The sequence below is a fragment of the Carcharhinus amblyrhynchos genome, chromosome 9, assembly GCF_965287045.1.
Source record: "Carcharhinus amblyrhynchos chromosome 9, sCarAmb.v2.hapA, whole genome shotgun sequence".
In the NCBI taxonomy this organism is placed as follows: Eukaryota; Metazoa; Chordata; class Chondrichthyes; order Carcharhiniformes; family Carcharhinidae; genus Carcharhinus; species Carcharhinus amblyrhynchos.
The window spans coordinates 42,328,710-42,344,109 of NC_137332.1; the positions used below are offsets into that span (position 1 = coordinate 42,328,710).

Sequence of the window (15,400 nt, forward strand, 5' to 3'; positions counted from 1 at the left end):
ATTATACTAATTGAGAAGTCAGGTCCAGTGCAGTATAGGGACTCACTCAGTATGTTAGTCCTGATGCGCGTTTTTTATTGTTCTGAGCTTACTACTCTGTCAGTGGAATAGCTGTAGGATGAACTGTAACATGAAGATGTTACAAAAATGTCTTTTATCAGAGTCACAAATTACATCCTAATTAATTGTAACAGTGATAAACTATTCCTCCTCGTCTTTTTAAACATGTCTGCCACCTTTGAAATGTTGATCACGGCATCTGTCTCTAAAACCTTGCCACTTTTGTCCAGTTAGATTGGCTGATTCTCATCCCATTCCATATTACTGTCTAGTCGTGATTGGAGAGTCTTCTGCAATGACTTCCCTTCCCACAACCATACCGTTATCGTCCAAGTATCTATCCTTGATCCGCTCCCATTTCTTACCTACTTGTTGGCCCTCAGTGTTATTTCCACATTTATGTTGGCAATGCTAAGCTTAGCCGCTCCACTGCCTCTAAATAGTGCAAACTTGAGGTTATCCAACACTTTTGCACCAAATCCTGTTCACCCATCACCCCTGTGCTTGCTGACCTATATTGGCTTCCAGTTAAGAAATGCCCTGTTTTTAAAATTCTCGTAACACCAGGTTTTAGTCCAACCGATTTATTTGATAATAGACTCACAAGCTTTCGGGGTTAGTCCCTTCATCAGGTGAATGGAGAGTTCTGGCCTCACACAGAGCAAATAAAGCACAGACAGTTTAAAAACTGCCGGATCCAAGTGGAGAGGATCTCCAAGAAGATTGCGCATATCGACACAGACATCAGGTTTTTACAGAGATGCAAGAAAGCAGACAAGATAAACTGCCTGTGCTTTATATGCTCTGTCTGAGGCTAGAACTCTCCATTCACCTGACGAAGGGACTAACCCCGAAAGCTTGTGAGTCTATTATCAAATAAATCGGTTGGTCTAAAACCTGGTGTTGTCAGACTTTTTACTGTGTTTACGCCAGTCCAACGCCGGCATACCCACATCTTTAAAATTCTCACCCTTGTTTTCAAGTCCTTTCACAGCCTCTATCCTCCCTCCCTATCTTTGTAACTTCCTTCAACCCAACAATCCTCTGATTTATCTGTGTTTCTCTAATTCTGACCTCTTACACATTGGGGGCTGTGCCTTTAGCTGCTGAGGCCCTAATCGCTAAATTATTGCCTGGCGTACGATGATATATTTCCGTTCCGATGTAAGTTTGGAAGGTGATGAACGAAAAGCACAGTTGTAAAAATATTTATCTATGAAATGTATGGATTTTTTGATTTGACTTCTCTACAAATCATTTGCTAATGCTAAAAGGATTGGATGGAGCAAAGTTATAGCCAACATTTAAAGTTTCGTTTTACATGGATAAAAGTGCACTGCATGGTTTAAGATCACTGCTATTAGATATGAACCAGCTGTGACTGCTGTGGAAAGTTTATGGAACTGCAATAAGATATCATGACTTTTCTTAATAAGAAAATGACAACCTAAGCCTATCAGGGCAGCTGTAAATTTAAGATAAAGTACATTTGAAACTGGTAATTTTTCCAGTTCAAAATGTTTGCATTCACCAAAATAAAACCCATCAATTTGAATTATGCAACATAGTTACTGCTAGAATGAAAAATTGGTAATAAATTATTTTTTTAAACTAATAGTCAAAAAATATATGCAAAAGGACATATGGAATAGGAGTAAACCATTGCTCCTTTGAGCCTGCTCCATCTTTCAACAAAATTGCGGCCAATCATCTTCCTCAACTCCACCTTCCACACATATCCCTAATTCCTTAGTACCCAAAAATCTACCACCCTTGGTCTTGAAAATACCAACTACTGAGCATTCACAGCTCTCTGAGGTAGAACATTCCAAGGATTCACAACACTGAGTGAAGGAATTTCTCCTATTTCAGTCCTAAATGGCTGACCACTAATTGTAACCCCATCTTCTGGATTTCTCCAACCAGGGGAAGTATTTTCTCAGCACCTACCTTGTCAAGCCGCTTAAGAACTTTATGTGCTTCAATTTGGTCACCTGTCATTCTTCTAAACTTAAGCATTAAGACTTAGTTTACTCAGTTTATTCTCTTAGGATAACTCCCCTCATCCAAGAAACCAGCCTTCATGAATCTACTGCTGCAATTCTTCTAGGACATTTGTATCCTTCCTTGGGTAAGGACCCCAAAACTGTACACAGTACTCTGGATGTCACCTGACCAACACCCTGGATAGTTGTAGTAAGGCTTCTTTACTCTGATACTCCAATTGCTTTGTAACAAAAACTAGCAAATCATTTGCCTTCCAAATTACTTGCTGTACCTGCATGTTAAATTTCACAATTAATGTACAAGGATCCCCAAATCAGTCTGAATGCAAACTTTTCTTGAATGGTAAGAGACCAAGAAATATTTTTTTCTACCGTAAGGTGGGTAACTTCACACCTGCCTTCTGTCAATCTTCTAAAGTTTACTTATTAGTCACAAGAAAGGCTTACATTAACATTGTAATGAAGTTGCTGTGAAATTCCCCAAGTCGCCACACTCTGGCGCCTGTCAGGTCAATGCACCTAACCAGCATGTTTTTCAGACTGTGGGAGGAAACCAGAGGGAACCCATGCGGACAAAGGGAGAATGTGCAAATTCTACACAGACAGTGACCCAGCTGGGAATCAAACCCAGGTCCCTGGCACTGTGAGACAGCAGTGCTAACTGTTGTGTCATTGTACTACCCCAATCTGTCCAGATCCTTTTGCAGCCTTTTCACATCTTCCTCAGCATTTACTTTCCCACCTAACTTGAAATCCATAGAATCCCTGCAGTACAGAAAGAGGCTGTTCGGCCCATCGAGTCTGTACCAACCACAATCCCACCCAGTAACCCCATATATTTACTCCACTAACCCCCCTGACACTAGGGTCAATTTAGCACGGCCAGTCACCCTAACCCGCACATCTTTGGACTGTGGGAGGAAACCGGAGCACCCAGAGGGAACCCTCACAGACTTGGGGAGAAAGTGCAAACTCCACATAGACAGTAACCCAAAGCCAGAATTGAACCTGGGTGCCTGGCAGTGAGAGGCGGCAGTGAGAGGCAGCAGTGCCAACCACTGTGCCACCATATCGCCATACATTGTCTACAAACTTGGGTATATCAGTCCCTTCATCTACTTCATTAATATAGATTCAATGCCAATTCTTGCGCTAACTTGTTAGGTATGATCTTCCAACCCGGGAGAGATTGTCAATTCCTTCTCTGTTTTTTCTGACCATTATCCAATTCTCAATCTTTGCTATTATATTATCCTCAATCCTTTATGCCGGATTGTCGGAAATGTTGCAACCCAGGATGTGTGTCAGCACCTTTCAGAAGTTCTGATGTGCTGGTCTCCATGGAAATTGCCTAAGGAATTTGAACCTCCAAGCAGCAGTCCCCCTGCACCTAATGACCCTCCACAATGCCCTCGTCATTGAGGTAGAATTGGGAATTCAGATAGTTACTCACCTGGATAATTATCCAGAAAGTGTTAATCAATTTTACACAGACAAAACCTGGGTAACTACGCAACTACCCCCACTCCATCCCAATCACTCACAATGACAACGCTAAATCCCCTGACCTGACTAAGCCTTCCTGATCACCTAACGATCCCATGACCTCTGGCAAACCCCTGGCCAGAACTATCTCCCAATTCCCAGCTGCAGCCCCAGTAACTTCACCTACACCTAACTAGCCCCTGATCTGACTATATGTCCTGACCTACCTATCTGCCACCCTACCCACCTACCTGCCATTCTGCCTGCCTGCCACCCTATCCACCTGACCTCTGCCACCCTATCCACCTGACCTCTGCCACCCTATCCACCTGACCTCTGCCACCCTATCCACCTGACCTCTGCCACCCTATCCACCTGACCTCTGCCACCCTATCCACCTGACCTCTGCCACCCTATCCACCTGACCTCTGCCACCCTATCCACCTGACCTCTGCCACCCTATCCACCTGACCTCTGCCACCCAACCAAATTTACCACTTACCTCACCCAGCTATCCCATTCACTCATTCGTTCATCCACCCATTGACTAACATTCATCTATTCACTAACATTCACACTGGACATCTAAACTTGCTATACAGCAGCCAGTGCTGTAGAAAACAGGCATGTCATGTATCTTCCCTTGGCACTGTTGTGATGGGTACTGCACTCCACATTTCTGGAAATGCCTGGCCTGGCTCGGAAAATAGAGTGACACAGCAACAATGATTGCTGTGCCATGAAGGTCTGTGCCAATATCAAAGTTTTGTAGTGTTGTGAGTTATAAGATCAATAACTCTACCGCAGAAAATTGTATGCATAAAATTGATCTCCATTCTAAATCAGAATTCTGTCAAAAACAATGTATTAAAACAACTATAATATATTATCTAATTAACTGCTGTCCAGCAGTGTAGTAGCATCATTCAATGAACTCTTAATTTTTTAAAAAATTTACATACCAGAATCTTCTATTAAACAAAATTGGCTCAAGTACATTAGATTTCTTTTAAAATTAAAAATGCTGGAAATACACAGAAGATATTCAACACATCAAAGGGAAACGTTGGGACAAACCCCTTCATCAATATTTTCTGTTTTAATTTTACACTTCTAATTTTTTTTTATCTTTATGGGTGGCATGGTGGCAGAGTGGTTAGCACTGCTGCCTCACAGTGCCAGGGACCCAGGTTCGATTCCCAGCTTGGGTGACTGCCTGTACGTTCTCCACATATCTGAGAGGGTTTCTTCCGGGTGCTTTGGTTTCCTCCCACAGTCTGGTTAGGTACATTGGCCATGCTAAATTCTCCCTCATTATGCCCGAACAGGCACCGGAGTGTGGTGGCTAGGGGATTTTCACAGTAACTCCCTTGCAGTGTTAATGTAAGCCTGCCTGTGACTAATAAATAAACTTCTAAACTTTAAACTTTAAAGCAATCCATCAACTTTCAAAGTAACTCTAAAAATGTATTTTTTTTCCTCCTTGATGCACAACTCCAATGTAATTTTCATTACTAACCATTAAGAATCATGTTTGATTCTGTGGTGAGCCACCAGGAATTCGGGTGAACCACTGCAGCCTTACTTACTGACCATTTTTCTGGCCATTTTTAGAGTTCTGAAACTTGGTTGTAAAAATTTATACTGTCAATTCATGCTGTCAAATATAGAAATAAAACCACTGCATGAATTCACTTTTAACCGTTTAAATGCATGGAATTTCATGCACTTAAAAGCTCAAGTAATTTGGACAATGCATAGAATAATATTAAAATTTGCTGATCCTATCAGGAGGCATGGCAAACTAGAAAATACGTAGGAGACTACAGAATGCAATAGTTAGAGAGTGTCTGATCTGAAAAAAAATAATATGAATTGTGAATATTTTGCAAAACTTTAGGTTAGAAATATATCCTGACTGGCTAAATTCCATATGGAAAGGAGGAACACTGAGTATAAATGCTGAAGAGAAACAGATTTGTTAAAGCAGAATTAAAGGCGGAGAAAACGCAGAAGGGTCAAATGGTATTTTGGGTTGTACATACACACAAAGTCCAGTGATAAACCTGTACAAAACATTGCTTTGGTCACAGTAGAACTAAACCACTGTGTCCAGCTTTGGGAGTCGATTATAGGAAATTGTTGGAGCCATTGAAAAATCTGAAAATCTGCAGTGTGCAGTAAAATCTCTCTCATCCAACACGCTCCAAGAGTGGGAGGTGCCGGTTGATAAGGTGAGTTCTGTTTTTCGTCCATTCGGAAAACTCCAGAGTGATCACGCAGTTATGCAAGTGTTGAGATCTCGCAAGAGGCACATGAGTGCATGAACCTAATGAGCAGTGCTGAGGAAACATGGTGCGGCACAACAGTAGGAAGCTGAGACTAGAGTGGTGATAAGTCACTGATAGCAACTACTGATGAGTTTGACAGTTATTAGTGGTTCTGTGAGAATACAATTGATGGGAAACAAATGTTGGTGCTGATTTCTGAAGGATCAGTGACATCTGCAATCAACAAATAGTCCCAACTCCAGAATTCTGGTTAATCAAGAGTTCCGGTAGGTAGTGTATCAGGTAACAGAAATTTTAGTGTACAATCATGGATGTGATATTAATGACAATAAGATGTAACCTTTCAGGATATTAGAACCAATTTCCATAGAGAATTTGGGGGGAAAATGTTATTGAGCTATTTCAAAAGCATATGGCATTGCTTTAAGTAAAATAAGTGCGTGACCAAGGTTATGAGTTGAATATTCCTGAGTATTTGACCTTCAGAAGAGAATAGACAAAATTGAAACAGAGGAGGGCTTCTTGATAAACGAAGAAATTATGATAATAATGAAAGAATTTTATTTTGAAAACCAAGGTCTAGAATCGGGTTGGGTTGAGCTATGAAAGGGACATTGAACAATGGTAAAATTAATTTATTGACCGTCTGACAGTTGTAGTGTCAGGCAGGGTATAATCAATCAGGCAATTGGAGGTTATTGTAACAAAAGTAATATAATAATCATAAGTACTTTAATCTTCAAACAGACTAGGCTAACTAAATTTTCAGCAATAACATGGGAAACCAATTCGTGGAATGGATTCAAGATAGTTTTCTAGATCAACATGCCATGGGACCAGCTAGGGAATGGGCTATTTAAATCTAGTTTTCTGCAATGAGACAAGTTTAATTAATAATCTTGTAGTAAAGGAACCTTTTGAGCAAAGTATCATAACGTGACAAAATTTTATATTGAGATTGCAAGCAGTTTAGTTAAGTTTGAAACTAGGGTTTAAAATCTGAACAAAACAAATGTAGGTATGAGGGATGATTTGCCTTAGGTTTGGAAACTAAAATAACAAAAATAGCACTAGATTGGGCATGGCTAACTTTAAGTAAATAATTCATGATTCACAATAATCATATACTCCCTCAAGGAATAAAAACCCATTGGGAAAAGTGGGCCACTGTAGTTAACAAGAGAAGTTAAAGATAGCATTAGATTAAAGAAGGAAGCTTATAATGTTTCCAAAAAGAGCTGTAAGCCTAAGGATTGGGAGATTTTAAAATTCAGCAAAGGTTGATAAAGAAAGAAATGGTAGGGATATGAGAGCAAACTCTGAGTAAAGAAGTATCAGTGGCTATAGTGAATTTGGAATTTCAAAAAGCTTTTGGTAAGTGCTGCACAAGAGGCATTGGGCAAAATGAGGATTCATGAATTTGTTTTTATTCATTCATGGGATGTGGGCATTGCTGGCTAGGCCAGCACTTATTATCCATCCCTAATTGCCCTTGAAAAGGTAAATGTGAGCTGCCCTCTTGAACCTCTGCATATGGTGTAGGTACATGACATTGCAATCAGGGGGGATGTTTCAGGATTTTGACCGAGTGACAGTGAAGGAATGACACATTTCCAAAACAGGGTGGTGCTTGGCTTGGAGGGGAACTTCCAGATGTTGGTGTTCCCATGTGTCTGCTGCCCTTGACTTTCTAGATGGTTGTGGTTGTGGGTTTGGAAGATGCTGTCTAAGGAGTCTTGGTGAATTCCTTCCGTGCATCTTCAAGATGGTACACTCTGCCACCACTGTCTGCCATTGGTGGAGGGAGCGAATGTTTGTAAATATGGAACGAATCAATCAGTTGAGGGCAATTTATTAGCATGGATTGAGTCCTTAAACTCTAAATTCCCCCCTAACCTTCTGCTCCTCTTTAAAATGCTCCTTAAAATTATCTCTTTGATCAAGTGTCCAATTCTCCTTCACCACCATTTTGTAGAGCTTTAGGACATTTTATTATGTTAACTATATCGATACAAGTTGTTATTTGGTTAATTGGACAGAAAACAAAGTAAGAATAGGTGGACCATTTTTAATTGACAGGCTGTTATGTTGATGGGATATCACAAAGATCACTGCTTGAGCTTCAGCCTTTTACAATCTATATTAATAAATTGGATACATTATAATTCCCATTATCTAAGTTCATTGACTTTACAAAGCTAAGTGTAAAGTAAGCTAGGAGGAAAACACAAGAGATTGCAAATATTTACAGATGGTGAGTGGCCTAGAGCATGGCCAATGAAAAATAACATGGAAAGATTTGAAGATATCTATTTTGAAGGAAAAATGAAAAAGCAATGTGTGTTTTAAATGGTGGGGATATGTAGTTATTCAGAGGGATCCAGGAGTCATTGTCTTCAAATTGCAGAAAGTTAGCATGCAGATACAGCAAGCAATTAGGAAAACAAACGGCATTTTAGCATTTATTATTTGTAAATGGATTGGAGTAAACCAGTAAATGAGGTTGACCTCAACCAATAAATGAAGTGCAATTGTACCAGTCCTGGTAAGACCAGAACTGGAGTTTTGTGTTTAGCTTTATCTCCTTACTGAAAGCATGTATCTACCTTAGAAGGAGCAACAACAGAAGATCACTACACTGATTCCTGGAATGAGGGGGTTTCCCTATTAGGAGATTGAGTAAACTCAGTTTATATTCCATAGAAATTAGAAGAATGAGAGATAAGCTATTTGAAACATAGAAGTTCAAGATAGATTCTGGGAGGATATTTCATGTGTCTGGGGAGGCTAGAACTGGAGGTCATAATTTCATATTGGGAGATTGTCCATTTAAAACAGAAATGAGAAATTTCTTAATTCAAAGGGTTGTCAATATCTGATTTTTCTGCTGCAGAAAATTATAAATGTGCAGTTGTTGAGCATATTTAAGTCAGATTAGGGAATCAAGGGATATGGAGACAGTGAGGAAGATGTGGCTGAGGTAGGAGGTCAACCATGATCTGTGAATGGCCTATTCTGCTTCTGTTCCTTATGTTTATTCTTGGACCCAAGCCCATCAATCCATTTTCACTTTTAATTTAGTTTCTCTTTTGCTGTCCTAAACTTCTTGCATTGTCATGTCTCCTTTCACTTCTCTCTCAGGTACTCTGTATTCTCAAATCTCTTCCTCACCACTTCTGTTTTCCTTCCTGTTTTTTGTTGCCTTTCTTGACTCTGTTGGATAAGCCAACATCTTTCCCTCTGTGCCTTTCCTGTAACCCTTCATTGAGATCATTGGCACCCTCAAGCTGACTGATTGTGTGCAGAAATCCTACTTGCCCCATCCCACTTTCTCATCAACTTCTTGCCTATTGTAGCCTCTGGTGGGTTAACCTTGTCTAGCTTCATTCTCCCTCTCTCACCCTTCCCATTGCAGACGCTGTTGGCTCTGCCAGTTGTTCAGCTCTCTCCACTCCTCTCTTTATCTCCCTAATCCTCTCTGCATCTCCCTCCAGAACATCTATTCATTTGTGAACAAAGCCCTTACCATCCATGAACTTATTGTGGAGGATTGTATCAACATTTTGTCCTTAGTTGAAACTTGGCTGAGGCATGATGACAACTGTTCTCTTAATGAAGTCTCCCTGCTTGGTAAATCTTTCACCTCTCTTGCTGTCAAGGATGGTGGTGTCGTGCTTATCCTCAGAGCACAACTTGCCCTAACCTCCTATTCATCTGGCACTTTCTCCTTTCTAACTACCTTCCCTTGTTCCATCCTTTTCTCCTCTTTCAAAATCATTTTTCTGTAAAAAAAAGAGTAAATTTTCCTTCACAGGTACAATAAAAGTTTTATCAATGCTATTTCTTTACTGCTTTCCTCCCTCAGCCTCTGCACTGAATGATTTCTCATCTTCTACAATTTCAACCTCCATTTCAATTCCTCATGATCTCTCTCCTCTGAGTTCACTGCAAAATTATATAAAGTAATCCACCACAAAATGGACACCCTACTGTTAAGTTAAGCTGTTTGATTAAAAACAGCTGTTTGAAACCAGAGGTTAAGAGTCCTATATTTGGAATAATTGTTAGTAAGTGGTATGAAATTAGTGGAATTGACTGTCGTCACTTTTTTCTCAATTCTCTCTAGATTGTTGGACCTGCAGATGGCTCAAATTACATCATAGATTACTATGGAGCAAGGCTTACAAGATTAGTAATAGACAATGATACATATAGAAAAACACAAATGGAATTGTGAGCCCTGAAAGTTAACATTTTGGTAAGTTTCCACTACTAATCTTTTCACATGTTATGTTGCATGGTTACCTCCAGTTGGAGCTCTTTTTCTTTATTTCTTATTTGGGGACTATGTTAGACTTGGATCATTTTGGTTTATGATTAAGACCTGAGCCGTTGTTCAAAAACCTACCATTAGAGAAAAAATGTTCAATGCCAAGTATTGAAAGTCGATGTCCTTGGAAAATTTGGGGACATTTGTGCAAAGTCTATTTCTTAGAAAAGCTGTGATCTATTTAAACATCTTCAACAATGTAAATATTGGCAAAAATCTGATTCAAATTTTACTGTTTTGCGTAAGCGAGTTAAAAATGTAGTAGAATTTTGTGAATACCTTGAATACATTTAAAGGCTTTTTTAACGGTGTAAGTTCCAGTCCTATCTTCTGTTATCAATGGAAAAGTATAACTTACCATAGAGACAGAGGGGCTGAATTTCATCAGCCCTTTTGGGACACTGGAAGGTAGGAATCCTGGCAAACTGATGGGGGGAGGCAGGTGGCATGACCAACATCGACCTGCTGCTGTGCCATTTTGTAAGCGGCAGAAAGTATGACAGGTGACCCTCTCATCTAATTGAGCCATTTAATTGACCAATTTGAGGGCCAATTTCTGCCACTGTTGACATTTTGCATGTGCCAGAAAGGCTGCTATAATGCGAGGACACCACCAGGTAACTCTTGGTAGCCTCACAGCCAAGCTGCCACTTGGGCACTCTGTGATTCTGAATCTAAAATTAATCATTTAAGCAGTGACCAAGTACCACTGTATAGTTATGACAAGCAAATTAGCACATGAAGTAGTGGGATGTGGACATATGCCTCTTTTCCATATGTTAAGTTCTTGATCTCATGTGAGCTAACGCTGACTGGGAACTGGATTCTTGAGGTTGAAAGATTGCCACTCTTAATTTGGTCACCTGGTTACAGAGCAGCAATGCCAGAAGCTAGGAACAAATCTGCTCATTCTTGTTAAAAGATAGGAATTATAAATGATAATGAAAATGGTTATTATTAGCTCAATTCTATGTTTTGTATTATAGACCGAAGTTCTAATATGTTGTGATGTATTTTTTATAATGTCAGTGTATAGAAATAACCACATCCCAGATTACAAAGTCTTTGTAACCAGATTTCCCTCAGCTAGCAGATCTTAGGAGAAGCAGCAGAGGGCACTCACAAACTGTTGACCAGACTTATTCTAAGAACAAAGGTTCCTTTTTCAATGTTAGCATATGATACCGGTGACTAGTTTTGCATCAGTGCATTTCTTAACCAAGTACTCTGTGAGGAATTTTTAACAAAATCATTCTTTGTGATGTGCGACATTTGAAATTAAACCTTGATCAGAACTGAAATCTTTAGCTAAAGATAGAGACAGTGGCTGTTATAAGATCCTGGTTTCATTGCTATGATCCTAAACCAGACCCCCATGCTTATGGTAAGATCTGGTTAGGGGCCAGTAACAGCAAACAATCTTCCCCATAGGCTTGGACACTCAGATCCTTTCCACGCCATGCCCAAAGCCATTGGAAAGGTAAGCAAAGCAACATTGATAGGGAAGGCCATCCACCCAGATGGCACAATGCAAACACTGTGCAGCAGTGTGTACTATCTACAAGATGCAGCAATTCACCAAAAGATCCATAGACAGCACCTTCCAAACCCATGACCACTTCCATCTAGGAGGACAAGGGCAGCAGATAAATGGGAACACTATCACAGGCAAGTTCCCTCCAAGCCACTCACCATTCTGACTTGGAAATATATCACTGTTCTTTGGCAGTCGCTGGGTCAAAATCCTGGAATTTCCTCCCTTCTGGCATTGTGGAAACATGGACTGCAGCGATACAGGAAGGCAGCTCACCAGAACCTTCTCGAGGGCAGCTAGGGATGGGCAATAAATGCTGGCCAGCCAGCCAAGCCCATGTCCCACGAATGAATAAATAAATGAGGGTGCAAGCTCAAAAGGAGAATACCTGGAGACCAGCATGTTCCCATTATAATAAATTGTGCTGCTCCAGACCAGACTGCTGGAGGTTTCGAGGGAAGACTGTGAGTCTAAAAAGGTTCCATTAGACTAGTCCCCTGAAGAATGCCCCAGTGGGTAGTGCAACAGAGCAGGTAGGGATCCTCACTACAGATATATGGTACTACAGTGTCTCTGTACCCATCCATTATGTGAGCAAATCCATGCTACTACTCCAAGACACAGGGATCACAATACTAGCGGGAACATAAACTCCCCTCCTCACCCAAACAACCCTCCCTGAAGGCCAAGGCACTTTTCAGTAGAGTAGATGGAAGATCTGTATTTGCTCCTCTCCGTAGGCTCCCCACCTAGAACGTGACCTGGTTTCAGGCCATCACAGTAGGAATGGTGCATGAACTAAAAGTAGCAGGAATTTATTTCCTTCTCAGAAATAATTTGGCTGGCAGCAAAAGATAAAAAGACCAACATCAGCCAGCAGAACTCTGTAGGAGGGCAGAGAACCTGAGGATGTTCTGATGTCCTAAAGGGTGAAATAGAACCCATTGCAATTAAGCAGGAGACACTTGAATTTGACACGGTTAAAGTCAGGATAGTAGAGTTAAGAGAGGTCCAGGAAGAGTCAATAGAATTTAAAACAGACCCACTTTTTCCTAGAATTAAACAGGGACCTAAGAAGTCCAAGAGCAGGAAAAGAGAAAGTGAAGAGCCCCATGTGGTTAATAGAGCTTAGGAAAGGCAAATTATTAAAACAGGAAAGAAAAATATAATGGAATTGCCTGAATTATGGTTGGTAGAAACCATCTTTCGAAATTGAAATGTGAACTGGAGAAATTTCCAAATAGAACCAGAAAGAGTGAGAGTGATGCCTCACTTAGTTGAAAATCAACAGGGCAGAACTGTTATGATGCAGATGTGATTCTTCCCTCTGTGCGATTTTGGAACCTCCCAAAGGAATATCTCACCATGTAATCTTATATGAATGTGCGTGAAGTAGTAGGATGCTACTGGTTTTGGTAAAGCAGGATCTAACATTCCCTTCATTGAACAATTAACAAGTCTTTAGTTTAAAACAATTAACAAACTGAATAAACTCCCCAGTAAAATGTTTGAATATTACGAAACTAATTCAGGAACAATGAAATAAATCCTTATAGAATATAGTCACTCTCAAATAAAATAATACCAGATGCCTGTAGGAAATATGAACTTTCTTCTGATGCTTCCGTTTGGAACACTTTCTGAGCTGGTATCTCTTTCTCTTTAGATGGTGATTTTCTTAAGATATATATAACTGCAGGATTCTATATGAGAGCCTCGCCCCTCCCTCCTTCCGACTAAAGAGATGGCAAGCTTATTCTGCCAGTTATTTCCCCTTGTCCAGGTTTAAATATCTGGAATTACCTCATAGTATTCCTGAAATCTGAGTAGTTTGAGGCTGTCAACAAACCTCACATCTGAATTCCATTGGCCCTGTGTCTCTGTGTGCTTGCTTTAAACTCATTGGTTCAATTCAAAAGCCTATTTGCTATGTTGGAACCCTGACTGTTGCTTTGGATACAAATGTCACAAATCTGCTGCTGCGGGTTTAAAATCCACAGAAAGACACAGGCTTTTTTAAAGGACAATGCTATATGATTTTTTTTTCTTAAAATTTCTTTTCACTATTTACATTTTCAAACACCACAGTTTTAACCTTACAAATCAACTTCATAACAGTACAGCAGGCATTGACCATTCATCTAACTGCAGTGGTGTTCTCAAAAGCATGGAACATCTTGAAGGAAAACCCATTCCCAAAACCAAAGAGAAAGCACGCAACAGTAACAACAAATTTCATAGAGACCTAGGTGAAGGCCATTTTGAACCCCTACTATCCAGCTGACCAATGGAGGAATTTCAACAAGCGTGGATCCCATATTCACCCACCTTAATACAGAAAATGAGACAATCAGAGAGGACTGCCCGCTGCATTTAAAACAACCTATAAAAGAACACGAGGCTGCAGCATTCTACTCCCACATGAGTATGGAAGCGAGAGATTTCCTCTTTCCCAAGGCAAACTCTTCATTCCAGTTCAAAAAGGCTGTTCCATGTTTTGGGAGATTACACACCTGTTGCCTTACCAATTCATAGCATCTAGTAACCAGAATACCTTAGCTGTGCTCACGCACAAACTGGAATCCCTGAAAGGGGCCAAAATTGCATTTAAAATCCCCCATCATCTGACAATCAGCTTAACCACAGGTTTGAACAACCTTGAATCTACAAGTTACCAAGGTGCACAGGGAAGAGCAAAGCAGGACAAAAGCAACTCAGCCCTACAGTCAAAAGATCTTGTACTCACCAAGTGAGAAACCTTGAATTCCTCTACAGATAGTCCAGAACTACCTGACCATTATTAACCACCTGATTGCTAACCACTGAGACTATTTAGAGGATACGTAATCAGGCTTTGGACAGACACTGAGTTCTGAAAGCAATGTCTTTGCTTACACCTGATCCTCAACAGAGAAGAGATTCAGAACACAAACCTTGGTTAGATTCTCTGCTAAATACAGATTTTGAATGCCACCAGATTAACCTAAACACTACCTACATTGCAGCGTTTAAACTGCAGAAATGCAGTCGGAATCTGAAGTTGTCGCTGCTAGCTGTGTGTTTGACTTTCCGATGTGAATGAGAGAATAACAGCATAATAAGAACATAAGAAATAGGAGCAGGAGTAGGCCATCCAGCCCTTCGAGCCTGCCCCGCCATTCAATAAGATCATGGCTGATCTGTTGTGGCTCAGTTCCACTTTCCCGCCCTCTCCCCATAACCCTTAATCCCCTCTCTTATCAAGAACCCATCAACCCGCTTCTTAAAAATATTTAGCGAGGCAGCCTCCACCACTTCAACGGGCAGAGAATTCCAGAGATTCACCACCCTTTGAGTGAAGAAGTTCCTCCTCAACTCCGTTCTAAACCGCCTCCCCTTTATCTTGAGGCTGTGCCCCCTAGTCCTACTGTCTTTTTTGAGCGGGAAGAGTCTCTCCACCTCTATCCTATCCATCCCATTCATCATCTTATACGTCTCAATGAGATCTCCCCTCATTCTTCTAAACTCTAACGAGTACAAGCCTAGTTTATTCAGCCTCTCCTCATAGCATACCTCTCTACTTCATGGTTGTCTTCACAAGACCACAGTAAAATAAAATGTGATAGTGCTCATTTTTTCTGTCGGGGTCGGGTGGGGAGAGAGGGGCATGGAGGACTATTGAATTCCTCCAACATGGAAAGAAAGGCAACCCTAC

At 40.6% G+C, this 15,400-nt stretch overlaps 1 protein-coding gene across 1 annotated transcript in view; it reads left to right on the forward strand.

Moving 5' to 3' along the window:
- The window catches only part of tm2d1 (TM2 domain containing 1), a 92,352-nt gene that overhangs the window by 64,413 nt on the left and 12,539 nt on the right, over positions 1-15,400 (forward strand). The window contains exon 6 of the mRNA XM_080195518.1: positions 9,969-10,100. Within this exon, the coding sequence (XP_080051644.1) occupies positions 9,969-10,079 (111 nt within the window). The 3' untranslated portion in view covers positions 10,080-10,100. The remainder of the gene's footprint in view (positions 1-9,968; positions 10,101-15,400) is intronic.